This window comes from Mizuhopecten yessoensis, unplaced genomic scaffold, assembly GCF_002113885.1.
Source record: "Mizuhopecten yessoensis strain PY_sf001 unplaced genomic scaffold, ASM211388v2 scaffold10967, whole genome shotgun sequence".
In the NCBI taxonomy this organism is placed as follows: Eukaryota; Metazoa; Mollusca; class Bivalvia; order Pectinida; family Pectinidae; genus Mizuhopecten; species Mizuhopecten yessoensis.
The window spans coordinates 375,720-401,480 of record NW_018408811.1 but is presented as its reverse complement, the minus strand read 5'-3'; the positions used below and the strand labels follow the sequence as shown (position 1 = coordinate 401,480).

The window sequence follows — 25,761 nt, the reverse complement described above, 5'->3', positions numbered from 1 at the left end:
CGGAGAGAACTGATACGGGTTTTGGGGTTTTGGGGTTTTGGGGTGTGATACGACGAGGGCTGATACGGGTTTTGGGCTGTGATACGACGAGGGCTGATTTGGGTTAGAGTAATTTTGTCGTATCACATATACAAAAAAAAAAAAAAAAACCCGTATTTTTTTAGTAAGTATGTAATAGACTGGAATATCACCACTCTTGTAAAATGCCAGGCTTGGTTATGGATATTGATATAGATGTTATATTGTTACATTATATAATGTTATATTTTAATGGTTTTTGTTTTTTCATATTGTTTAGATATGTATATTTAGTGATGCACATACATTGCAGCATTTATTGATATATATATAATGTTGTTGTTTTCTTTTTGTTTGGGAAATAATTCGTAATATGTTGCCTTGGTTATCGCTCACCTTTCATTCCGTGCTTTAGACACATGCAGCTCATCCTTTGCGACCTTCAAAACACGCAAAGTTAATATTTTTTAAAACAAAGTCCATATCAAAACAAGCTAACACCACATGGCTGAAGGTTTTAACACATCTGCCCCTGTCGGCTACCTTAGACTTAAGTGGGTGTAGGTGGCTCTTCACCCCTGTATGCTGCTTAGTACACGCTTGGTTATTATAAGAAGTTTTTCTAAAAGTTTTACACATTTAACCCTAACGATCTTGAAAGTTGGTCAAGTCTTTCATAGAGCGTACTACAAACTGATTATCATCACATTAAGCCTCATTGGTTTTATACAGTTAGAACATATTAAACGGTTTTAACATTTGATTACTAGTATGACCTTGTAGGTAGGTCAATGTCATTCACTTAAGTACATATTTTGCACCCCTCCATAATAGTATGTCAATGACCATATAAAACGACGAAGACTTACAATTTTGATTTTGACACACTTGAACCGTATTATATTGAAAGTGGTTCAAAACCATCGTTTTGGAACCAGTTTGATAGACCTTTGTCCCGGTATGCTACTTGCAAAATATCCCAATATGATTAAGTTGTTTCAAAGTTGAACACTTTTTATCAGTGTGACTTTAATTCCAAGTTCAAACTTATGGTCACTTAGAAGAAATCTTTTCAATATATCAACACACTTAATCAATTTGATCTTAAAAATAGGTTAATAGAACAATAATCAATAAAACTTTAGCAAATTATGATCAAAAGGGGATATTTGCAAGGTTACATTGAGACAGCAAAACGGGGATATTTGCAAAGAAATATTGTATTAACACAAAGGGAACCTTTGCAAGGATACCTTGAAAAAGCACAACGGGGATATTTCAAGGAAACATTGAAAATCATCAAGCTAGACATGGTTTTTATTAAGAAGGAGCCGTTTAAATAAGTGATACCGAGGAAAGACGAACACTGCACCAGTGCAACCACCCACATAGACCTTTGGGCCAGATAAACCTTAATGCAACAAAATTAATCGATTGTATACTGATGTAATACGACAAAGATATTATATGTTGGCTTTTAAGTAACCTCTTATGACTATGTATGTCATGACCTTATTACCCTCCTTATGACTATGTATAGGTCATCACCTTATTACCCTCCTTATGACTATGTAGGTCATCACCTTATTACCCTCCTTATGAATATATAGGTCATGATCTATAAAATCTCTATGTATGACTATGTAGGTCTTGACCTTGATACATTCTTATGACTGGTCATTATCTTAATATCCTCATTATGACTATGTAGGTCATCACCTTATTACCCTCCTTATGAATATATAGGTCATGATCTATATACTCTCATTATGACTATGTAGGTCTTGACCTTGATACTCTCCGCCACTGAAAAGCGACCCCACGCTGGGTCCTTCCTCTTCCGGCTTGACGCCATACTTGTTGTTCAGATGTGTTTATGTTCGTTGTGTTGTATACATACTTTACTGTGTAACATGCAGGAGGTCACCCATCCAACTACTGACCACGATCGACGTTGCTGAACTAATGAGCATGCCCCAGGTTACACCTCATGACTTGAAAAGCTAGCTTGCCAGTAAGGCAGTGTTCTCCCTCATATTCCTTAGCTGTTACACTATTCCCCCCTCCGAGAAGTCCAAGAAACTTGGCCTGTGGAATTTCCTCTTTGTGTATCACTGCACCTTCCCTAACCACTGGGAACTGGCCTTACATGATCACAGAGTCACTACACTGCAACCAAATGTAAAGTGCGGGCGGTCACCCATCCAGCTTTTCCAGTCCTGCGGTATAACCCGGACACCCGCTCACTAGTTCAGCATCGTCGAGTGTGACCAGTTGTTGAATAGGTGATTTAAGCGCCGCTCAGAAGAATGACCAATATTAGGACAGATTGCCAATTTTTGCTTTTGCCCCGTCATCTCAAGGAACTCCATAGTTAAAAGCTCACTTTCCATAAATGATATTTGAAAAAAAAAATTGACAACACTACGGCTTCCAGTCCACCGGTGCTCACTTTCTGGATTTGGCGAGCATATCTTTTCCACCAGAGGAAAGACATGAGGATTTGTTCCAACGTCTTACAATTTACCTACTGCCAACTGCGGCGTTACACAGCACTGTGAAGCTGTCGAAGTAGACGACGATCGTACTCCCACTCTGGAGAACACCATAGTCGTCATATGGCTTCAACTCATCCATCCATTCTTACCCATTCTTGTGAAACAGAAATACGGTTCTGAGCTTCGTAACAAGTCACCCGCCTCCTTAAAGTCCGACATTTCTCAGGCCCTCAATTTAATGCAGAAACCCGCATTGTCTTGCATCTTATGCAAAACGGCCAACGCAAAACTATACAACAAATGAACTCATGAATTGTTGCCTCCTCCCTGAATGTGACAGAAAAAATAAGTCGCTCGCGTTTATGTGACCGAGGGGGTTGCCGAATTCTGTCACGCAGACGAAAATGAGGTAATAGACTCTGATTTCGATAGCATTGCTCAGTCAGTGCACGATGACGAGCCATGTGAGTATCGTTCAATTCCAGGTTTTCGATTTTTTTTTCAATCAACACCGTGTAAACAGAACTTCGAACTCGATACTTTTCTTATGCGACCCTTAGACGTCGATATTCTGGCTGGGAACCCGTTTGTACCGGAGTGACATCAGTGTTCGCCCCACGAAACGGCAAATCGTGATCAAAGGTACTGTGGTTATCAAATACGGCGGCTCACCTAATCGATCTTCACTTTCCAGCGTGCGTCGTACTCAGGCCTTCCTAATACGCAATCCCAAGTGCACGGTGGTTTTACCTGGGGAATACCTTCAGCTCTCTACGACATGCGATTCGGAGCCCGGCGCAATTTGGGTCCTGGAGCCCAGATTGGACAGTCCTTCTAATATTCTTTCCACGTGTGAGGAGGTCTGGCCTCCATCAGAAGACATTTTCTCTGTGGATCATGCAGTGCGTATCATCAATTCCACTGGCTCGCCTATTGTACTGAACATGGTGATTAGCTTTGCCAAATCAGACACGTTACCAGTCCTAATATAAAGTTCGTATCATACGCCCCCTACCTATCACCACCGTGCATGATACGCCTTCTACCAATGCAAAGCCCTTTTCACGCGATGTCGTCGTTTATCCCGACTCCTGTTTACACTCAACTACCCGCGATAGATTCAACTCGCCCCACACCGAGTTTGATGATGTTTTCAAGCCCTCAATTTCCAAGTATAACGACACGAATGGATCTATCGAAGCTGTTGTATATGGGCCCAACTCTCCCACATCAGCGCAAAGGACGACTTCCCCAGTAAATCAGGGGTATTATTGGGGACATAGTCGAAGTTGGATGATCTGAAATCAATAGGTGTCTCCAGGTTGAATATCTCAACACCTCCTTTCTGGTACGGAAACCCAACGGGGAAAGCAGATTTGTGACTCCATTTGGTGAAGTTGCTCGGTACAGCAAGCCGCAACCTTCTCTAATGCCCACCATTGATGGGGTTTTGCGTGAAATAGGTAAAAGGAACTATTTGACCTAGCTAAGAACTTTTATCAAATTTATAACAACAAAAAAATGGACATGCCCGGGTCTGAAACCTGCCTCGAGGAGCTCATGTCAAGGATCCTCGCTGATCTCATTCCAGAAGGCTGTGTTGCCAAAATTGCTGACGACTTGAAAATTGGTGGCCTGACCCATGAGGAAATTCTTCTCAACTGGCGACGTGTCATTCTCTTACTACAGTCCAAGAATGTTGTTTGCCTGAACAGGGCGGTCGTCCTCGGCTGGATTTGGTCAAATGGCACTCTACAGGCTAGCCCATACAAGGTGGCTGCGTAATCAGCTACCGACCTCCATGCTACTGTACAGTGCCTACGATCGTTTATCGGCGAGAACAAAGTACTCAGTCCCGTACCACCCAGATATGCCGACCAACTCAACCCGTTAGATTAGGCTACAGCAGGAAAAGAATCCAAGGAGAAAGTTATATGGTCGGATGACCTCAGTAACCCTTGTAACCACGCTAAACATCTCTACCTCAGCCTGGTGACTCGCTATGGACCATGACTGACGGCTCTGTCAAAAGTAGAGGGATAAGAGCCACTCTATACGTCCTCAGAGGCGGCAAACTCCTGTTGGCCGGCTTCTCCAATGCCATATTACGGAAACAAGTATTATGGCTACCCTGCGAGAGAGAGGCCTTGGGCATTGGATCTGCCATAAAACATGTATCCGTGAACGAGGTTCTTGAACAGCTAATTCGTATGCCATTTACCAGCCGTGCCACATGAGTGTCCAGATGTACGACATGTTCACTCTCACCAAAGTCAAGGTACTCGTCCTTCTATGAAGGCCACCAAGATCCCCGGTGACAAGCGATACCTAAAGGAATTTGTTATAGCTGCCGACGGCCTGCTATAATTGTCGTTAGAGACTCTCAACCGTTCAAACCTACACTCGAGCGTATCGTTGTACCAAGCACGCCCCTCGATAGGTCATCGACAACCTTACATATCAGATTCAGCCATCCGTCAAAGTATCAGACTAAGATTCATTTCGAAAGGTACTTGTTTTCACTCGATGTCGACAAGGCCAATACATCCGTGTCTTCTTCTTGCCATTTCTGCCAGTCTGTGAAGTTTTTTCCAGAGCACTTTCAGCCTCAGTCATCCGTTGAGGCACCCTCCTCCATCTGAGTGACATTTCCTGCGTCGTTACCGTCAATACGTCATAGTTTTGCGGAGACTGTTTCATCATAAACATTAGCCGTATTGATCACTAGCGGGAAGCATGGGGATCTTGGAAAATGCAATATCCTGTTTATCTCCGCGACGCTACGCTCATTATGTAGCGATAGCATTATCATTCGTGTTGATCAAGCTCCAGGCTTCGGTGCCCTCCAGAAAGAATACATTCTTCTCTCCCATGGCATACATCTGCTGATAAGGAGGGTGAAGAACACCAATAGAAACCTAATCGCGGAGCGTGCAATGGAGGAACTTGGGTTGGTGATTCTTCACCTATCCCCGAGGGAGGCCCTGTCTCAGAAGTCAGCTCTCGCCACTGCACAGATGAATTCGCGTATTCGGCGTGATGGTCTCTCTTCTCGCGAAATCTGGACTCAAAGAGACCAGCTAACTGGAAAACAATTACCTATCATTGATCGGTAGATCATCCACAGACTATGTCTCGCAAACAAAACCACGTACATAGTGCCAAACTCAAAGCCGACGGGACCACGCAAATACGCCATAGTAGGATTTTCGTCGGCGAAGTTTACCAGTTTGCAGTACCGTAGTAAGGTGAACAACGTACCCATGTCGCAGTGTTACCCAGTACTACCAACACTTCTTGCACAGTCGCTGAGGAACCCATCCGTGGTAAAAAAACAAAAAAACCCAGATGAAATTTTAGATTCTGACTCTTACGATGTTACATGCACCTTAATCCCCGCACGCGCAACTTTGACCTTTGGTCAACTGTCGTGTCCTCCTTGAACGCCCCATACATTTTCTTCCCATCAGCCACTACACCTGCAAACTGACTTGCCAGTACCTCCTGTACCTGATGCTTTTGTCTCCGTTTCCGCCGAAAAGTCTGATCCAGTGAATTCTGTTCCGCAATGTTTGCCCGGGAATCTACTTCGTAGGTCGACCCGCTCTCGTATAACTCCTCGTTTGCAGAACCAGAATTAGGACTTTAGCTGATGAAACCATTGTGTGAACTATGACCCGTTTTAATACTGTAATCATTTAATTTCGAACTTTTGAACTGATCGACTTCTTGAGTTGTTAGTACATGCATAAACATGTATTTTGCAAAGGACAGATTAAGGGACACAGACACTGCACCCTCGTTATGAATATCTAAATGTATGGAGTGTTCACCTTCTTCGTTTTCAGAAATACATGTTCTCTTAATTTAGGATTAGTTAATTTCTCAAGAGGACATATGTGAGATAAAGGCAATCAGGCCAGAACTTTGTTTTCATTATCTTAAGCAGTCTCTGACGGAAAAGTGGCTCCATGCTGGTTCCTTCCTCTTCCGGCCTGACGCCATACTTGTTGTAACACGTGTTTGTGTATGTTGTGTTATATAAAGTCTTTACTATAAGAACGCGGTGTAATTCCTTATTGGCGCTTCCTATGACTATGTAGGTCGTGACCTTAAAACTTCTTAAAACTATGTATGCCATGACCTCAGTACTCTCCTCATGACTGTATCGGCCTTAATCATAATACCCTCCTTACAACTGGGAAAGCTGTGACCTCAATACCCTCCTTATGACTGTTTGGGTCGTGACCTTAATACTCTCCTGATGACTGTGTAGGTCATGCTCTCAATAACATCTTTATGACTGCGTAGGTCAAGACTTCCATACCCTCCAGGTGATTGTGTAGGTCATGACCTTAATACCCTCCTGATGACTGTGAAGGTCATGACCTTAATAACCTCCTGATGACTGTGTAGGTCATGACCTTAATACCCTCCTGATGACTGTGAAGGTCATGACCTTAATACCATCTTTATGATTGTGTAGGTCATGACTTCAATTCTCTTCTTATGACTGTGTAGGCTGTGACCTTCGATACCCTCATTATCACCGTGTCGTCAGTGATCTCATGCCATACGTATAGACGACCCACACACCCTGTCTGTGAATGTAGGACGTAACCATGTACGATAACCAAATCAAATACATATAGTTGGCAAAGCCTGGACATCGCGTATCAAGTTTGAGATAAATACCAGCTATCAGTCGGTTATAATTTATTGTTCTGATACATATATATATATATTACTGTCCCAATAGGTTTATAATTTACTGTCCTGATACTTATATATATATATATGACTGTCCCAATAGGTTTATAATTTATTGTCCTGATACGTATATATATGTATTACTGTCCCAATAGGTTTATAATTTACTGTCCTGATACGTATATATATATATTACAGTCCCAATAGGTTTATAATTTATTGTCCTGATACGTATATATATTTATATTACTCTCCCAATAGGTTTATAATTTATTGTCCTGATACATATATATATATATTACTGTCCCAATAGGTTTATAATTTATTGTCTTGATACGTATATATATTTATATTACTCTCCCAATAGGTTTATAATTTATTGTCCTGATACGTATATATATATATTACTGTCCCAATAGGTTTATAATTTTCTGTCTTGATACGTATATATATATATTACTGTCCCAATAGGTTTATAATTTACTGTCCTGATACTTATATACATATATAACTGTTCCAATAGGTTTATAATTTACTGTCCTGATACGTATATATATATATGACTGTCCCAATAGGTTTATAATTTACTGTCCTGATACGTATATATATATATCACTGTCCCAATAGGTTTATGATATATTGTCCTGATACATATATATATATATTACTGTCCCAATAGGTTTATAATTTACTGTCCTGATACATATATATATATATTACTCTCCCAATAGGTTTATAATTTACTGTCCTGATACGTATATATATATATATATTACTGTCCCAATAGGTTTATGATATATTGTCCTGATACATATATATATATATTACTGTCCCAATAGGTTTATAATTTACTGTTCTGATACGTATATATATATGTATATATAGAATAAAATATAGGATAAATAAACATAGAATATAAATAAACATAAATATAGAATATAGGATAAATAAACATCAATCCGCCTGAAGAAGCCCTAGAAGTCAGAAAGGCCTAGCGGACGATCTGAAAAATTTGTTTTTATTCTATATTTTCCTTCGCAAGGACTTATTTATTTATTATCTACTATATATGTATATATATATATATATATTACTGTCCCAATAGGTTTATGATATATTGTCCTGATACATATATATATACATTACTGTCCCAATAGGGTTATAATTTACTGTCCTGATACGTATATATATATATATTACTGTCCCAATAGGTTTATAATTTACTGTCCTGATACGTATATATATATATATTACTGTATGATGATGAAATGGCTTGGTGCAAAGCACCAAATAAGAGTTCAAGATTTAACTAACGTCATGAAAATTAACTCCATATTTACACTTTATTGTTTTGATTATATATCTGTATAGATAGATACATGTACCAGGTATTATTAGATATAAAACAAATATTGACAAATCGTGAAAAGTATGAAATAGTAATAATACTTTGGGTTTGACGATCATACTTGTCATTCTGTAGACACCTTTGTCGGTTTTGCTTGCCTCCCTGTCAGGTAGCAGGGTATGTTGTTAGATGTAGGGTCACACATAGCCAACGACCTGAGTTGTATATCTGGTGTGACGAGCCTTGATTACACGACCTTAGGTCACTTCGCTGACATCAGCTGGGATTTTCTAACTGGTCAGGTAAGTTTTGATCGAGTCACTAAATTTATTTTATAAAATAATGTCGATTGACTGGATTAATAATAAATTTAATATATCTAGTAATAAGAATTTTCACTTTACGGAAATATTTATTATTATGAAGTCACTATTTTGTAAAAGTATAATTAAGTTCGATAATCTGTTTTTTCCAAGATCATTATGATAAATACTTATGCCTCGCATGTTACATTTGATAACATTTGTGCCCTGCATATGCCTTAATCAAAATAGTAGTTACACATAGGTACATTTGAGAAAAAATACTTACTGTCAACAAGTTGAGTCCGTAAAACAGAAAAGAAAGTAGGCATACATGTATGTATATGAGAAGGAAAACAGGACTTTTCACATACATTTTTTAAAATTTCACCTTTTCATGTAGGACTGTTACCTATTTTCTAGAAGTTCACTCATCATTACAAGGTGAAGAGAATGGCGGCTGTTTCGGGTAAGCGTGATATGCATTTACTTTTTGCTTAATTTTTACTTTTTCATTGTCGTCGGTTTTTATCAATCTTGCGTTAAATCAAAAGTGCCACCTTGTTGTAATTATTTGTAATTATTGATGCCTGTTTAAATTGAGTTAATAATCTACTAGAATCCAACTATTGATGCCTGCTTAGATTGAGTTAATGATCTACAAGAATCCAACTATTGATGCCTGCTTAGATTGAGCTAATGATCTACCAGAATCCCCCTATTGATGCCTGCTTAGATTGAGTTAATGAGCTACCAGAATCCAACTATTGATGCCTGCTTAGATTGAGCTAATGATCTACCAGAATCCCCCTATTGATGCCTGCTTAGATTGAGTTAATGATCTACCCTAATCCAACTATTGATGCCTGCTTAGATTGAGTTAATGAGCTACCAGAATCCAACTATTGATGCCTGCTTAGATTGAGTTAATACTCTACTAGAATCCAACTTCTGATGCCTGTTTAGATTGAGTTAATGATCTACCAGAATCCAACTAGTTAATGATCTACCAGAATCCAACTATTGATGGCTGCTTAGATTGAGTTAATAATCTACTAGAATCCAACTTCTGATGCCTGTTTAGATTGAGTTAATGATATACCAGAATCCAGCTATTGATGCCTGTTTAAATTGAGTTAATGATCTAACAGAATCCAACTATTGATGCCTGCTTAGATTGAGTTAATGAGCTACCAGAATCCAACTATTGATGCCTGCTTAGATCGAGTTAATGATCTACCAGAATCCAACTATTGATGCCTGCTTAGATTGAGTTAATAATCTACTAGAATCCAACTTCTGATGCCTGTTTAGATTGAGTTAATGATCTACCAGAATCCAGCTATTGATGCCTGTTTAAATTGAGTTAATGATCTACCAGAATCCAACTATTGATCCCTGCTTAGATTGAGTTAATGATCTACCAGAATCCATCTATTGATGCCTGCTTAGATTGAGTTAATGATCTACCAGAATCCAACTATTGATGCCTGCTTAGATTGAGTTAATGATTTACCAGAATCCAACTATTGATGTCTGCTTAGATTGAGTTAATGATTTACCAGAAGCCAACTATTGATGCCTGATTAGATTAAGATTGAGTTCAAGCGATAGAGACAATCACAACGGTTTGCATATTATTATCAATACATATCAGCATTTTGACCTCAAGCGACCTCCTGTACAAGGTTAAATGGACACATTTTTCATATTTGTAGATAAATCCTATAGCACACAAATACAAGTACATGTAAACCTATTGATAGAGATGTTTTTGAAGAGGAGAACAGTACCTATAGCAGTAATGTTATCAATCCCCTCTCCCTACTCTCACGCTCACATGTAATGTTATCAATCCCCTCTCCCTACTCTCACGCTCACATGTTAGGCAAATTCTTCAATATTTCCATGAATGCATCACAATCAAGTATTCAGTAACTTTCAAAACGTTTACATTGCATATAATTCATCTGTTACGATTCACGCCTGTGATCTTTTATCAGTTACGATTCACGCGGTGATTCTTTATCTGTTACGATTCACGCCTGTGATCCTTTATCTGTAACGATTCACGCCTGTGATCTTTTATCTGTTACGATTCACGCCTGTGATCTTTTATCAGTTACGATTCACGCGGTGATTCTTTATCTGTTACGATTCACGCCTGTGATCTTTTATCTGTTACGATTCACGCCTGTGATTCTTTATCTGTTACGATTCACGCGTGTGATTCTTTATCTGTTACGATTCGCGCCTGTGATCTTTTATCTGTTACGATTCACGCCTGTGATTCTTTATCTGTTACGATTCACGCCTGTGATCCCTTATCTGTTACGATTCACGCCTGTGATCCTTTATCGGTTACGATTCACGCCTGTGATCCTTTATCTTTTACGATTCACGCCTGTGATCCTTTATCTGGTACGATTCACGCCTGTGATCCTTTATCTGTTACGTTCCACGCCTGTGATCCTTTATCTGTTTACGTTGCTTCTAGCTAACTACATATTATGTAACCTAACCGTCACAACAAGAACATGTCTGATATAAGTTACGATTCACGCGTGTGATTCTTTATCTGTTACAATTCACGCCTGTGATCCTTTATCTGTTACGATTCACGCCTGGGATTCTTTATCTGTTACGATTCACGCCTGTGATTCTTTATCTGTTACGATTCACGCGTGTGATTCTTTATCTGTTACGATTCACGCCTGTGATTCTTTATCTGTTACGATTCACGCGTGTGATCCTTTATCTGTTACGATTCACGCCTGTGATCCTTTATCTGTTTACGTTGCTTCTAGATAACTACATATTATGTAACCTAACCGTCACAACAAGAACATGTCTGATATAAATATAGAGGTCTTAATTCTATCATTTACGTCGTTCTGGCAGATAACCAGCTGTTTTATCTTTATAATTCTCGATATATTACTTTTATAAAACACCAGGGTAAATAAAAGCCCGTACTCCTTTCTGGCAAACACACATATCGATAAGTTTAGTCACTATAAATATGTTTAGTTATTTTCTTTTTTCGTTTCAAAGTCATTTTGTTTAATATATCATGCTAAATATCACACATGGATAACACGACTTACATATATTTAATGATTGGTTTAGTCTTCACATAAACCTTAATACATTTATTCCCCCCCCCCCCCCCCCCCCACAAAACANTCTAATATATCTGATAAACTGATAAAGGTTTTTCAATATTATATTCATGCGATCTTAAGTTAACTTCTGGTTTTTTTCCTTCTAGAAACAGTATATATATATAATATTTTGTATACAAAATTATGTAGTTAAGAAGTATAGGAGCAATTTCAGTAACTCCAAAAAGTATTGTTTCTAACTTGTTTCTAACTAGTATCGAGTATTTTCCTGTAAAATCTCTCCTTTAAATCTTGCCAAAGCTTTCAGGAGTGCAGATATTCCTAAAATAGTTGTTCTGTAGTTTCTATTTGTATTTTACACATATTACAGATATTGTCATTTGCGATCCCAATAGTATTTGGATATTTCCTAATTGGGAGGATACCATTTTGTTATCTGTATTGAAACCTTTAAAGACAATACTATATGAACTTTCAAATCTATATTTATAAAATGTTATTTCAATTCCTATTTTCTTTCAGCTGTATTTACCAATTTAATTTTACTCTTTAATATGTCATACATGTCTTTACAACCTTTTATTTCTTTATGATAATATTAATATGACTGGATATGAAGGGCCTCTGCAAAGTGATTTCTGCAGTTAAGTTATTACTATTTTATTGGTTACTCCCTTTTCAGCGTCGTTAGCTATGTATAGTTTACAGTACAAACCTTATCATTCTCAGATAAACGTTAGGTTATTACTATTTTATTGGTTACTCCCTTTTCAGCGTCGTTAGCTATGTATTGTTTCACAGTACTCACCTCATAAACCTCAGGTAAACGTTAAGTTATTACTACACGGGATCTCTCTATATTTGAATACAGTGGTGTCATTGCTGAGTGCAATAAGGTCCCTTTATGCTGCTGAGATAAAGAGCTTTTCTAGGTCACATTTGTGGAGCTTTCCAGAAGATATAAACAATTAATTTCGTGTCGTTGATTTTAATGTCAGACAATGGCATAACATCATCCTGTTTCGTGACGGACCACCCGGGGTTTATGAGTTGATGCTACCTAGATAATAATGGTGACCTTCAACATTTCTCTAGGATCATTTTTTTGTAGTGTTCATAACGCCCTTTGTATTACGAACATTAAATGAGAACTCAATAAAATCAGTCCTAAGTATACTTTGATGACTAGCGTTTGAAGACAACACAACTGTATCATCATTATCAAATTCGACTCGTTTGGCTTCCTTATTTGGGTATTAACGAACCTCTTGCAACTCGGTTGTTTACGAAATTCGAATTTTTCGTCAAAGGATCAGATGTCATCAACATCAGTAATATCCAACACCATACGTTCTCGAGAATTATAAAGTGTTGTAAGGACAGGGAATAGTGGTATGTTGCGCATATGGTATACAAAGCTATATAGACGTAGAGCAGTTTCGTTTTATGATAAGAAAGTAGCATCTATACGATGCTATGGTTGTAACTCCTCGATGATAAATCAATCTGAGACTGCAGAATAGTATAGATTCAGTTTTAATGTAAAATAACCCGCTATATCGTAGTGCATGGTATGGAAAGGAGACAGTCAGTTATAATTAAAATCGATTAATGAACAAGATTTTTGGAGTTTAAGTTAGTTACACAATCACTAAAGATAATTATATATTAGAAAACGGATACAACTATTTCAATACGAACTTATAGACAATTTCGATACATATGTGTGAGCTGTTTTCCATTCTGTCCCATTCAGTGTACCAATACAGTAAGGACTTCAGAGTGACCGATCAAGTCAGACAGGAGTTTGACCAACACGGATACATTGTTCTCAAGTAAGTCATTTAACAGTGTATTTATAATAATAAAACAACCGATGAGGTACAAAAAGGCATTAGAATCTATCAAGCGCTCTGGAAGGAAAAGCTCACAACTTCTGACAAATGTCATGACGATCCTGTCAAATCCGATCTAATACAGAATAAATATATGGCGTTAAATATGGTAGACTTCAATCACATTGTAGAATGATGACGACCGTTTCTACAGCATAACTGAAGCCCGAGGTTTGATTGTATAACTCATAAGTCAGCACAACACTCGTCTACTAGTATCCAGTATCCAGTTGTTTGATACTTCGACCAGACCCGAAGCGAACACCTCAGACACGCGAAACTTCATTTGGTCTGGTATGCTAAGATTTGTACTGAGGAAAGGTGGGGGAAACGATCCTGATGTTGATTTCGTCTTTGTCTAAGAGTTAATGTATTCTAGCTACTTCTACTTTAATTAATACCCTTTATGCAATTATCGATTTGATACATAACAGTTGTCTGAATTATTTTCTTACAGTTCTTAAGGCCACAGAGACACATATATAATTGCCGAAATATTGTGCAGTATGCTATTTATTGTTAACTCCTTTTTAGAGGTGTACTGGACAAAGAGGAGGTGTCACTCGTAGAGAAGACTATCGGAGGATCTGATGCCATCACTAAACACAAGTTTGGGGTAATATTATAACGCTGTATATCTAATGCCATAACAACGTAGTATAAGTTATGTCACCACATACAAACCTATTTGGAGTAATACATTAACTTTTGGAATCAAAATAATTTTATTGCAAATCTGATATTCTCACATCTATATTCTAGGATGCTGATATATTAAAATGTACACAAGAAATGATTTTGATGCAATAGAATTAAATACATTAAATGGTATTAATGTTCTGTCAGTATGGTATATCACCTTTTATTATTGCTTTTTTTTTATCCAGTATTGTATTATCTCGTTATTTTTACTACGATTAAACACTCTAGTCACTTATTTGTAATGTCTCAGCATTTTAAAGATGTAATCAAAATGTAATTTATCCTATTTGATAAGGAATATATTTTTAAAGTATTTTGTTGCCTAGGATTTCGTCGATGGTGGAAGAAAGACTGATACTGTGTTGTGGAAACACCCCGGAAATGACGTGACTGGAATGGTTTCTCGAAGTGAGAAAGTAGCCGGCATAGCTGAACAGGTATATGTACACAGTTAGCTAAAACCTGTAACATAAGTTAAGGTTGTATACATATCAGGTTCTAAACTCTCTCAATTCTTGTTGCGATCGACATCCAAATAAGGTGACAGTGAGGGACTTAATTTAAAAATAAAAATATCTGAGAGAAAGAATGAACCTATTAAAATAGATAAAGATATATTGAAAACAAGAAAGATAGAAAATGTTCCCCCCCCCCCCCCTGTTTCTGTTGATAGTAATAGAAGGGCAATTTATCATAGAAAATAACATTTCATTCTCTAAATTATCCAAATGTTACATTGTAAATTAATAAATAATACTTGTAAGAAAGAGTACACCTTTTATTTTACAATCGAAGTTTTTCTTACTTACTCATCAAAAAAGAAACACCGAAGAGGGCATATCTTATATGTTGCGTGCATTTCAACATGTTTATTTTTTATATCATGATATCATAAATGGACATCCTCCATGCTATTGTCACGTAACTCAAAAGTACTTTCAGCCGATAAAGCAATACAACGAGTGCTACATGTTTGCAATATAAATGTACCTGCCTACAATAAAACACAAAAAAGCGGTAAACGGACGTTTCCGAAAAATGTTTTAAATTGCGAAATGCTTTTTTATATAGTTGCTTGGAGGAGAGGTTTATCACTACCATACAAAGTTGATGCTAAAGGAAGGAGGTAGAGGAGCGAAGCATGCATGGCACCAAGACTACTCGTAAGTCGTTCACAAGTTTGTTTTTAATATTAATGTCTCTAAGCGGGTATCAGTAACTACCATAAGGGGTATCACTGAATGAATGTCACCGGTATGGTACCTACGTATATATTATTTCACTTTTTGCATAGACTGTACACACACTACACACGTAGGTAACATACGGAGATTGTACACACACTACACACCTACGGAGACTGTACAAACACTACACACGTAGTTAACATACGGATACTGTTCACATACTACACACGTAGGTAAAATACGGAGACTGTACAAACACTACACACGTAGTTAACATACGGAGACTGTACACACACACGTAGGTAACATACGGAGACTGTACACACACTACACACGTAGGTAAAATACGGAGACTTAACACACACAACACACGTAGGTAACATACGGAGACTGTACACACATTACACACGAAGGTAACATACGGAGACTGTACACAAACTACACACGTAGGTAACATAGGGAGACTGTACACATACTACACACGTAGGTAACATACGGAGATTGTACACACACTACACACGTAGGTAACATAAGGAGACTGTACACACATTACACACGAAGGTAACATACGGAGACTGTACACACACTACACACGTAGGATACGGAGACTTAACACACACAACACACGTAGGTAACATACGGAGACTGCACACACACTCGAACGTAGGTAACATACGGAGACTGTACACACACACGTAGGTAACATACGGAGACTGTACCCATACTACACACGTAGGTAACATACGGATACTTTGCACACACTACACACGTAGGTAATATACGGAGACTGGACACACACTACACACGTAGGTAACATACGTATACTGTACATATACTACACTCGTAGGTAACATACTTAGACTGTACACATACTACACACGAAGGTAACATACGGAGACTGTACACATACTACACACGAAGGTAACATACGGAGACTGTACACAAACTACACACGTAGGTAACATAGGGAGACTGTACACATACTACACACGTAGGTAACATACGGAGACTGAACACATACTACACACGTAGGTAACATACTGAGACTGTACACATACTACACACGTAGGTAACATACGGAGACTACACACACTACACACGTAGGTAACATACGGAGACTGTACACATACTACACACGTAGGTAACATACGGATACTTTGCACACACTACACACGTAGGTAATATACGGAGACTGTACACACACTACACACGTAGGTAACATACGGATACTTTGCACACACTACACACGTAGGTAATATACGGAGACTGTACACACACTACACACGCAGGTGACATACGGAAACTGTACACATACTACGCACGTAGGTAACATACGGAAACTATACACACACTACACACGTAGGTAACATACGGAAACTGTACAAACACTAAACACGTAGGTAAAATACGGAGACTGTACACATACTACACACGTACGTAACATACGGAGAATGTACACACACTATACACGTAGGTAACATACGGAGACTGTACACATACTACACTCGTAGGTAACATACGGAGACTGTACACATACTACAGACGTAGGTAACATACGGAGACTGTACACACACTACACACGTAGGTAACATACGTAGAATGTACACACACTACACACGTAGGTAACATTCGGAGACTGTACACACACTACACACGTAGGTAACATACGGAGACTATACACACACAACACACGTAGGTAACATACGGCGACTGTACACACACTACACACTACACACACTACACACGTAGGGAACATTCGGAGACTGTACACACACTACACACGTAGGTTACATACGGAGACTGTACACAATACACACGTAGGTAACATACGGAGACTGTACACACATTACACACCGTAGGTAACATACGGTGACTGAACACTCACTACACACGTAGGTAACATACGGAGACTGTACACATACTACACACGAAGGTAACATACGGAGACTTAACACACACTACTCACGTAGGTAACATACGGAGACTGTACACATACTACCTGTACACACACTACACACGTAGGTAACATAGGGAGACTGTACACACATTACACACGTAGGTAACATACGGAGACTGTACGCACACTACACACGTAGGTAGCATACGGAGACTGTACACACACTACACACGTGGGTAACATACGGAGACTGTACACGTACTACACACCTAGGTAACATACGGAGACTGTACACACACTATACACGTGGGTAACATACGGAGACTGTACACACACTAAACACGTAGGTAACATACGGAGACTGTACACATACTACCTGTACACACACTACACACGTAGGTAACATACGGAGACATAACACACACTACACATGTAGGTAACATACGGATACTGTACACACACAACACACGTAGGTAACATACGGAGACTGTACAGAGACTGTACACACACTATACGCGGAGGTAACATACGGATACTGTACACACACTACACACGTAGGTTACATACGGAGACTGTACACATTCTACACACGTAGGTAACATACGGAGACGGTACACACAAAACACACGTAGGTAACGTAGGGAGACTGTACACACACTATACACGTAGGTAACATACGGAGACTGTACACATACTACACACGTAGGTAACATACGGAGACGGTACACCCAAAACACACGTAGGTAACGTAGGGAGACTGTACACACACTATACACGTAGGTAACATACGGAGACTGTACACACACTACACACGTAGGTAACATACGGAGACTGTATACATACTATACATGTAGGTAACATACGGAGACTGTACACACACAACACACGTAGGTAACATACGGAGACATAACACACACTGCACACGTTGGTAACATACGGAGACTGTACACACACTGCACATGTAGGTAACATACGGAGACATAACACACACTACACACGTAGGTTACATACGGAGACTGTACACATACTACACACGTAGGTAACATACGTAGACTGTACACACACTACACACGTAGGTAACATACGTAGACATACGGAGACTGCACACACACTCGAACGTAGGTAACATACGGAGACTGTACACACACTACACATGTAGGTAACATACGGAGACTGTACACACACACTACACTCGTAGGTAACATACTGAGACTGTACACACACTACGCACGTAGGTAACATACGGAGACTGTACACACATTACACACCGTAGGTAACATACTGAGACTGTGCACACACTACACACGTAGGTAACATACGGAGACGGTACACACAAAACACACGTAGGTAACATACGGAGACTGTACACCCACTACTACACACACTACACACGTAGGTAACATACGGAGACGGTACACACAAAACACACGTAGGTAACATACGGAGACTGTACACCCACTACTACACACACTACACACGTAGGTAACATACGGAGACATAACACACACTGCACACGTTGGTAACATACGGAGACTGTACACACACTACAAATGTAGGTAACATACGGAGACATAACACACACTTCACACGTAGGTTACATACGGAGACTGTACACATACTACACACGTAGGTGGCATACGGAGACTGTACAAATTCTACACACGTAGGTAACATACGGAGACTGCATAACACACACTGCACACGTTGGTAACATACGGAGACTGTACACACACTACATACGTAGGTAACATACGGAGACTGTACACACATTACACTCGTAGGTAACATACTGAGACTGTGTAACATACGGAGACATAACACACACTTCACACGTAGGTTACATACGGAGACTGTACACATACCACACACGTAGGTAACATACGGAGACTGTACACACATTACACACGTAGGTAACATACGGAGACTGTACACGATACACACGTAGGGAACATACGGAGACTGTACACACATTACACTCGTAGGTAACATACTGAGACTGTACACATTCTACACTCGTAGTTAACATACGGAGACTGTACACACACCACACACGTAGGTAACATACGGAGACTGTACACACACTACAAATATAGGTAACATACGGAGACATAACACACACTACACACGTAGGTAACATACGGGGACTGTACACACACTACACACCTAGGTAACATACGGAGACTGTACACACACTATACACGGAGGTAACATACGGAGACTGTACACACACTCCACACGTAGGTAACATACGGAGACTGTACACATTCTACACTCGTAGGTAACATACGGAGACTGTACGCATACTACACACATAGGTAACATACGGAGACTGTACACACACACTACACTCGTAGGTAACATACTGAGACTGTACACATTCTACACTCGTAGTTAACATACGGAGACTGTACACACACCACACACGTAGGTAACATACGGAGACATAACACACACGCAGGTAACATACGGAGACTGTACACACACTACACACGTAGGTAACATACGGAGACTGTACACATTCTACACTCGTAGTTAACATACGGAGACTGTACACACACTACACACGTAGGTAACATACGGAGACTGTACACATACTACACACGTAGGTGGCATACGGAGACTGTACACATTCTACACACGTAGGTAACATACGGAGACTGCACACACACTACACACGTAGGTAACATACGGAGACTGTACACACATTACTCTCGTAGGTAACATACTGAGACTGTACACACACTACTCTCGTAGGTAACATACTGAGACTGTACCCACACTACACACGTAGGTAACATACGGAGACTGTACACACACTACACTCGTAGGTAACATACGGAGACTGTACACACATTACTCTCGTAGGTAACATACTGAGACTGTACACACACTACTCTCGTAGGTAACATACTGAGACTGTACACACACTACACACGTAGGTAACATACGGAGACTGTACACATACTACACATGTAGGTAACATACGGAGACACAACACACACTGCAAACGTAGGTAACATACGGAGACTGTACACACATTACACTCGTAGGTAACATACTGAGACTGTACACACACTACACACGTTGGTAACATACGGAGACTGTCCACGTACTACACACCTAGGTAACATACGGAGACTGTATACACACTACACATGTAGGTAACATACGGAGTCATAACACACACTGCAAACGTACGTGACATACGGAGACTGTACACACACTTCAGACGTAGGTAACATACGGAGACTGAACACATACTACACACGTAGGTAACATACGGAGACTGTACACACACTACACATGTAGGTAACATACGGAGACATAACACACACTGCAAACGTACGTGACATACGGAGACTGTACACACACACTACACACGTAGGTAACATACGGAGACTGTACACACACTGCAAACGTAGGTAACATACGTTGACTGTACACACACTACACACGTAGGTAACATACGGAGACTGTACACATACTACACACGTAGGTAACATACGGAGACTGTATACACACTTCACACGTAGGTAACATACGGAGACTTAACCCACACTACACACGTAGGTAAAATACGGAGACTGTACACATACTACACACGTAGGTAACATACGGAGACTGTACACACACTACACACGTAGGTAACATACGGAGACTTAACACACACTACACACGTAGATAACATACGGAGACTGTACACACACAACACACGTAGGTGGCATACGGAGACTGTACACACACTGCAAACGTAGGTAACATACGTAGACTGTACACACACTACACACGTAGGTGACATACGGAGACTGTACCCACACTGCAAACGTAGGTAACATACGGAGACTTAACACACACACACACTACACACGTAGGTTACATACGGAGACTGTACACAAACTACACATGTAGGTAACATACGGAGACTTAACACACACGACACACGTAGATAACATACGGAGACTGTACACACACTACACACGTAGGTAACATACGGTGACTTAACACACACTACACACGTAGATAACATACGGAGACTGTACACACACTACACACGTAATTAACATACGGAGACAAAAAAACATTGTTAGCTGCAATGGCAGCATCCATTTTGTGATATTTGTAACGAAAGTGTCATCATAATAAATCAGTTCCTTTTCGTGTTTTGATGCTCAGAATTCAATGGTGTTATGACATACAGTAGATCTTTATAAATAGTATTACATAATTCAGAAGATCAAAGTGTTAGATATGCTTGATATCCTTGAGATTAATAGATGTAATTAACTAACTTATAATTTGTTTAACCCACACGTACATGGTACACTGGTCATATGTTATTATGTATACCTACATTATTTAATAATCACATATATCAAACCAGACACATCATCAGTAGCTTGTAGCGGACATCTCGACTGACGTATGTTCTTTTTCCCTCTGAGACGACCGCTGTTGATCTATTTTACTAGGGATAATGTCTTTATGACAGCAGGAGTTGTCGACCATATATACATTGAACATATGAGAATTCTGTAAAACTTCCTTTGTCAGGTATTGGTACTGGAACGGTTGTCTGTTCCCCGACATGTTGACAGTTTTTATCCCCTTGGATGACTGTCGGAAGGAAAATAGCTGTCTCCAGGTACAGTGTGCGGACTTACTTTGTTTTTTAATCAATAAATATATTACAAAAAAGGAAAATATTTTTCATTTTAGCTACGTTTGGTTCTTAATCATACACCAACGATTCTTATATTAACTAATGAAATATTACTCTTCCTACATACTGTTATTAATGTTTGCTGGTTTAAACATTTCTTCCTGTAAAGACTTCGCTGTCGAGATTACCGTCAAAAACTACATATTCTTAATGAACAGCAGAGAGAAAATATCTCGTGTTAACATGAGTCCTAACCATAGACATACAGATTTTACTTTAAAATCTATCCTTTAGAATATGTAAGTCATATAATATAAAGGTTTAAAGTATAATACACATTCTGAGATACTCATACACACATAAAGAGGTACAGTTTATGTTTTATTCATACTCTAGGATGCTACACAGATATTCATACATATTGATAGTACATAGCTAATGATGATTCAGAGATTTGCCCCCCTATATAGAGGTACTATACATATCTAATTCACATTCTGATAGGCTAACGCAGAGGAGATTACTGAAGGTCAAACTAAAGCGTAGTTTGAACTCAGAATCGAGGTAACTACGGCAACTACGAATACGAGAAAATCCTTACAGGGACACCCATGAACAAATTCAAGAGTATAAGGTGATGCGTTCCGTAAGTTTTGGCGTCTTCTACTTCATCAGCGACAATGGCCTTGTACATTTAGGTCAGTTGACTGGTCAAATCGAGGTAACGTCACGGCTCCAAAGTGAGAACCGCGGTAGTTAAGTGACAACTCCCCACCCATAGAAGCAAAATATAAGCATCATAAAAAACCCACTTTATATTGCACAAAGAAATAAAAAAAAATCAGCCTGCATCTCTCGAAAACCTGAATTCGTCCATCACCATCTGATGTCTAATACATAATTCGTATATTCCAACTTAGCAATACTAAATTATCTGCGACATGTCAATAGCGTAGGTGGGAAAAGCAGGGATATTGATATACTAGGATAGGGAAAGTTTACTATCACGACATCAAAATCGTTTATCACACATCTTAGTTAGAAGTCGTCCATCGTGGTCATGTTGTAAGTAAAATTGAATAGGAGACTAATTTAAACAGTCTGTAGTATCCTAGTCTGTTATTATTATTACTAAATGCAGATTCTTAGAGGCTCGCACAAATGTGGCCGTATTCATCATAAAACTGTGGGAGAACAGAATGGGTGTGATGTGGAGAGGATTGAGGAACTCAAGGCAGTTTGTCCTCATGTTTTCATGGAAATCGACGCCGGTATGTAAAAACACGCACTACCCCTATCATTTAAGGTTGGTGTTTTTTTGTTGATTTTACACTTATATGAAATACCTTGTACCTTTAAATTGTCTATTGTAAAACATGAACTACTCAATTATAAAAGAAATTATACAATTCATTCAACTTGACTATAAATACTTAATACAATTATTGTTTTTCCTGTCGTTTTAGGAGATGCCGTCTTTTTCCATTGTAACATCATACACAGCAGTAGTCAAAACGACAGCCATAAAAGGAGGTGGGCTTTCCTCACGGCCTACAACAGAGCGACTAACAACCCTACCAAAGTACACCATCACCCTCAGTATACCCCGCTCGAGAAGGTTTGTCGATACGTAATGTCATATTCTCGAAACCAGAAAAGACATAATTCACCTGACCTTGGAAGTTTTTGTGAACACAAGCTATCGGTTACGTACTTATTGTACTTCGCAACATGGCCTGTTACTGTATCCTAAATAACACACTAAAAAGTTCATTCATATCATGAAGTGCACCAGTTACATTTCATTTTTGCGAATGCCCACTACATCCATTTATTTGCCATTTGAAAACTATTCAACGATTAATATAGAGAGGTGTAGTTTACGAAATGTGTGAAACACAACAGTACTGTAAATACTGTAACAGTGGATATTTTTGCGCTTGGAAATGTTCGAGTTGTGACCCTTTCAATTGATCTCAGTTTGGAAAATTTTGTTTTAGCACTAGTGCTGAATTTTACGTATAACATTCATCTATTATCTCTATATCATGACAAGGAATTTTCGCGAATGAAATTTTTTGCGACAACGTACTGAACACAAAAAAATGCGAATATACCCAATTTTACAGTAATACATAATACTGGCATGTCGCGTGTAGTCGGTCATGCTTGTTAAATAACAATAAACTTGACCGAAAAGTCCGTGAGTTATTAATATCACAGCAAAATAATCTATAAACAAATCTCTTTCAAATTGTAGTTGTTAAAGTCAGTTACTTGTGTTTATTATGCTATAAGTCATGTTTCTCCGAATGTGTTACAGGTTCCGAATACTGCAATCAAGGAGTGCAAGAACCTAACAGACATGACTGGCAAGGAATTTGTAGATCCCGTTATTGAAACTACATACAAATCCTTGTTTAAGGACGGAAACAGCACCCGATGATAGATCGATCGGTGTAATGAGATACCTCTCTGGTGTCGCAATTAAACTGATCACAGAACGGCAATAGTACGGAGTGGATGGACAATAGTGCTACATTTTTGAAAGTGTAGTACAGCGAAAGATTTCTACTAAAATCAAGAATCCCTCACAGAATATATTCATGATAACGCACTACTACTATCACACCATTGTGTACTAAGATAAACATGATGTTTCAATTACTTGACCTACACAATAAAGATATGTTGATTATTAAAACAGTGTATGAATTCTTTTTTATTTACGAACGTACTAATGGGAATACGGTCTATGTTCTGATAGAACATCTGTTACGACAAGTAGGGATATTAAATTGCCTCATCATCATTCACATTACCTTATCTCATAGCCCTGTATGGACAATGTACCATACAATAAACAGTACAAACGTTATTGATAAGCTCAATGAGCGATAAAAATAATATATACTGTGCCGGAAAGAGAGTAATCTGCTTTTATAACATAGGAGGGGTCATTTCAAATAAAAAAAAACCAAAGCGGTGTCCATATGACTGTAACACGTACGTGTTATACAGGGACTTCGGGGGATACTCGTGGATATGCAAAATGACTTTAGTAATATACATTATACGTCTGCCGATGACTGAACATAATTTAACCTTTATATATTCTAAATATCTGCTATATACTTGAAAATAGCTATCAGGAAAGTCTAATATCTGAAGTCGTGTTTTATTTATGCGCCACATTTTGTTAAAAAACTAAACAAAATGTATAAGAGGTTAGTTGACTCATATTCCAAAACCTATTATGTGGGATGTATATTTCTATGTAACGGTTTGATGAGTGATGCTAACTCATTGGCTGTCGACAGTGTACTGACCACGTACAGGTCTTAAGCTCTTTATTTAGTGTCAAAGGTCGGTAACTGTGCGATTTATTATTAACACTGTTTGATAATACGTTTGTTTAT

At 38.8% G+C, this 25,761-nt stretch overlaps 1 protein-coding gene across 1 annotated transcript; it reads left to right on the top strand.

Moving 5' to 3' along the window:
• Positions 1 to 9,278: 9,278 nt before the first annotated feature.
• Positions 9,279 to 25,016, top strand: LOC110464140 (ectoine dioxygenase-like). The gene is made up of 9 exons (XM_021519206.1): positions 9,279 to 9,345; positions 13,758 to 13,836; positions 14,431 to 14,512; positions 14,925 to 15,035; positions 15,670 to 15,761; positions 22,234 to 22,324; positions 23,484 to 23,613; positions 23,809 to 23,960; positions 24,666 to 25,016. The coding sequence occupies exons 1-9, from the start codon at positions 9,330 to 9,332 to the stop codon at positions 24,786 to 24,788; spliced, it is 876 nt and encodes a 291-aa protein (XP_021374881.1). The 5' UTR covers positions 9,279 to 9,329; the 3' UTR covers positions 24,789 to 25,016.
• The last annotated feature ends 745 nt before the right edge of the window (positions 25,017 to 25,761 follow it).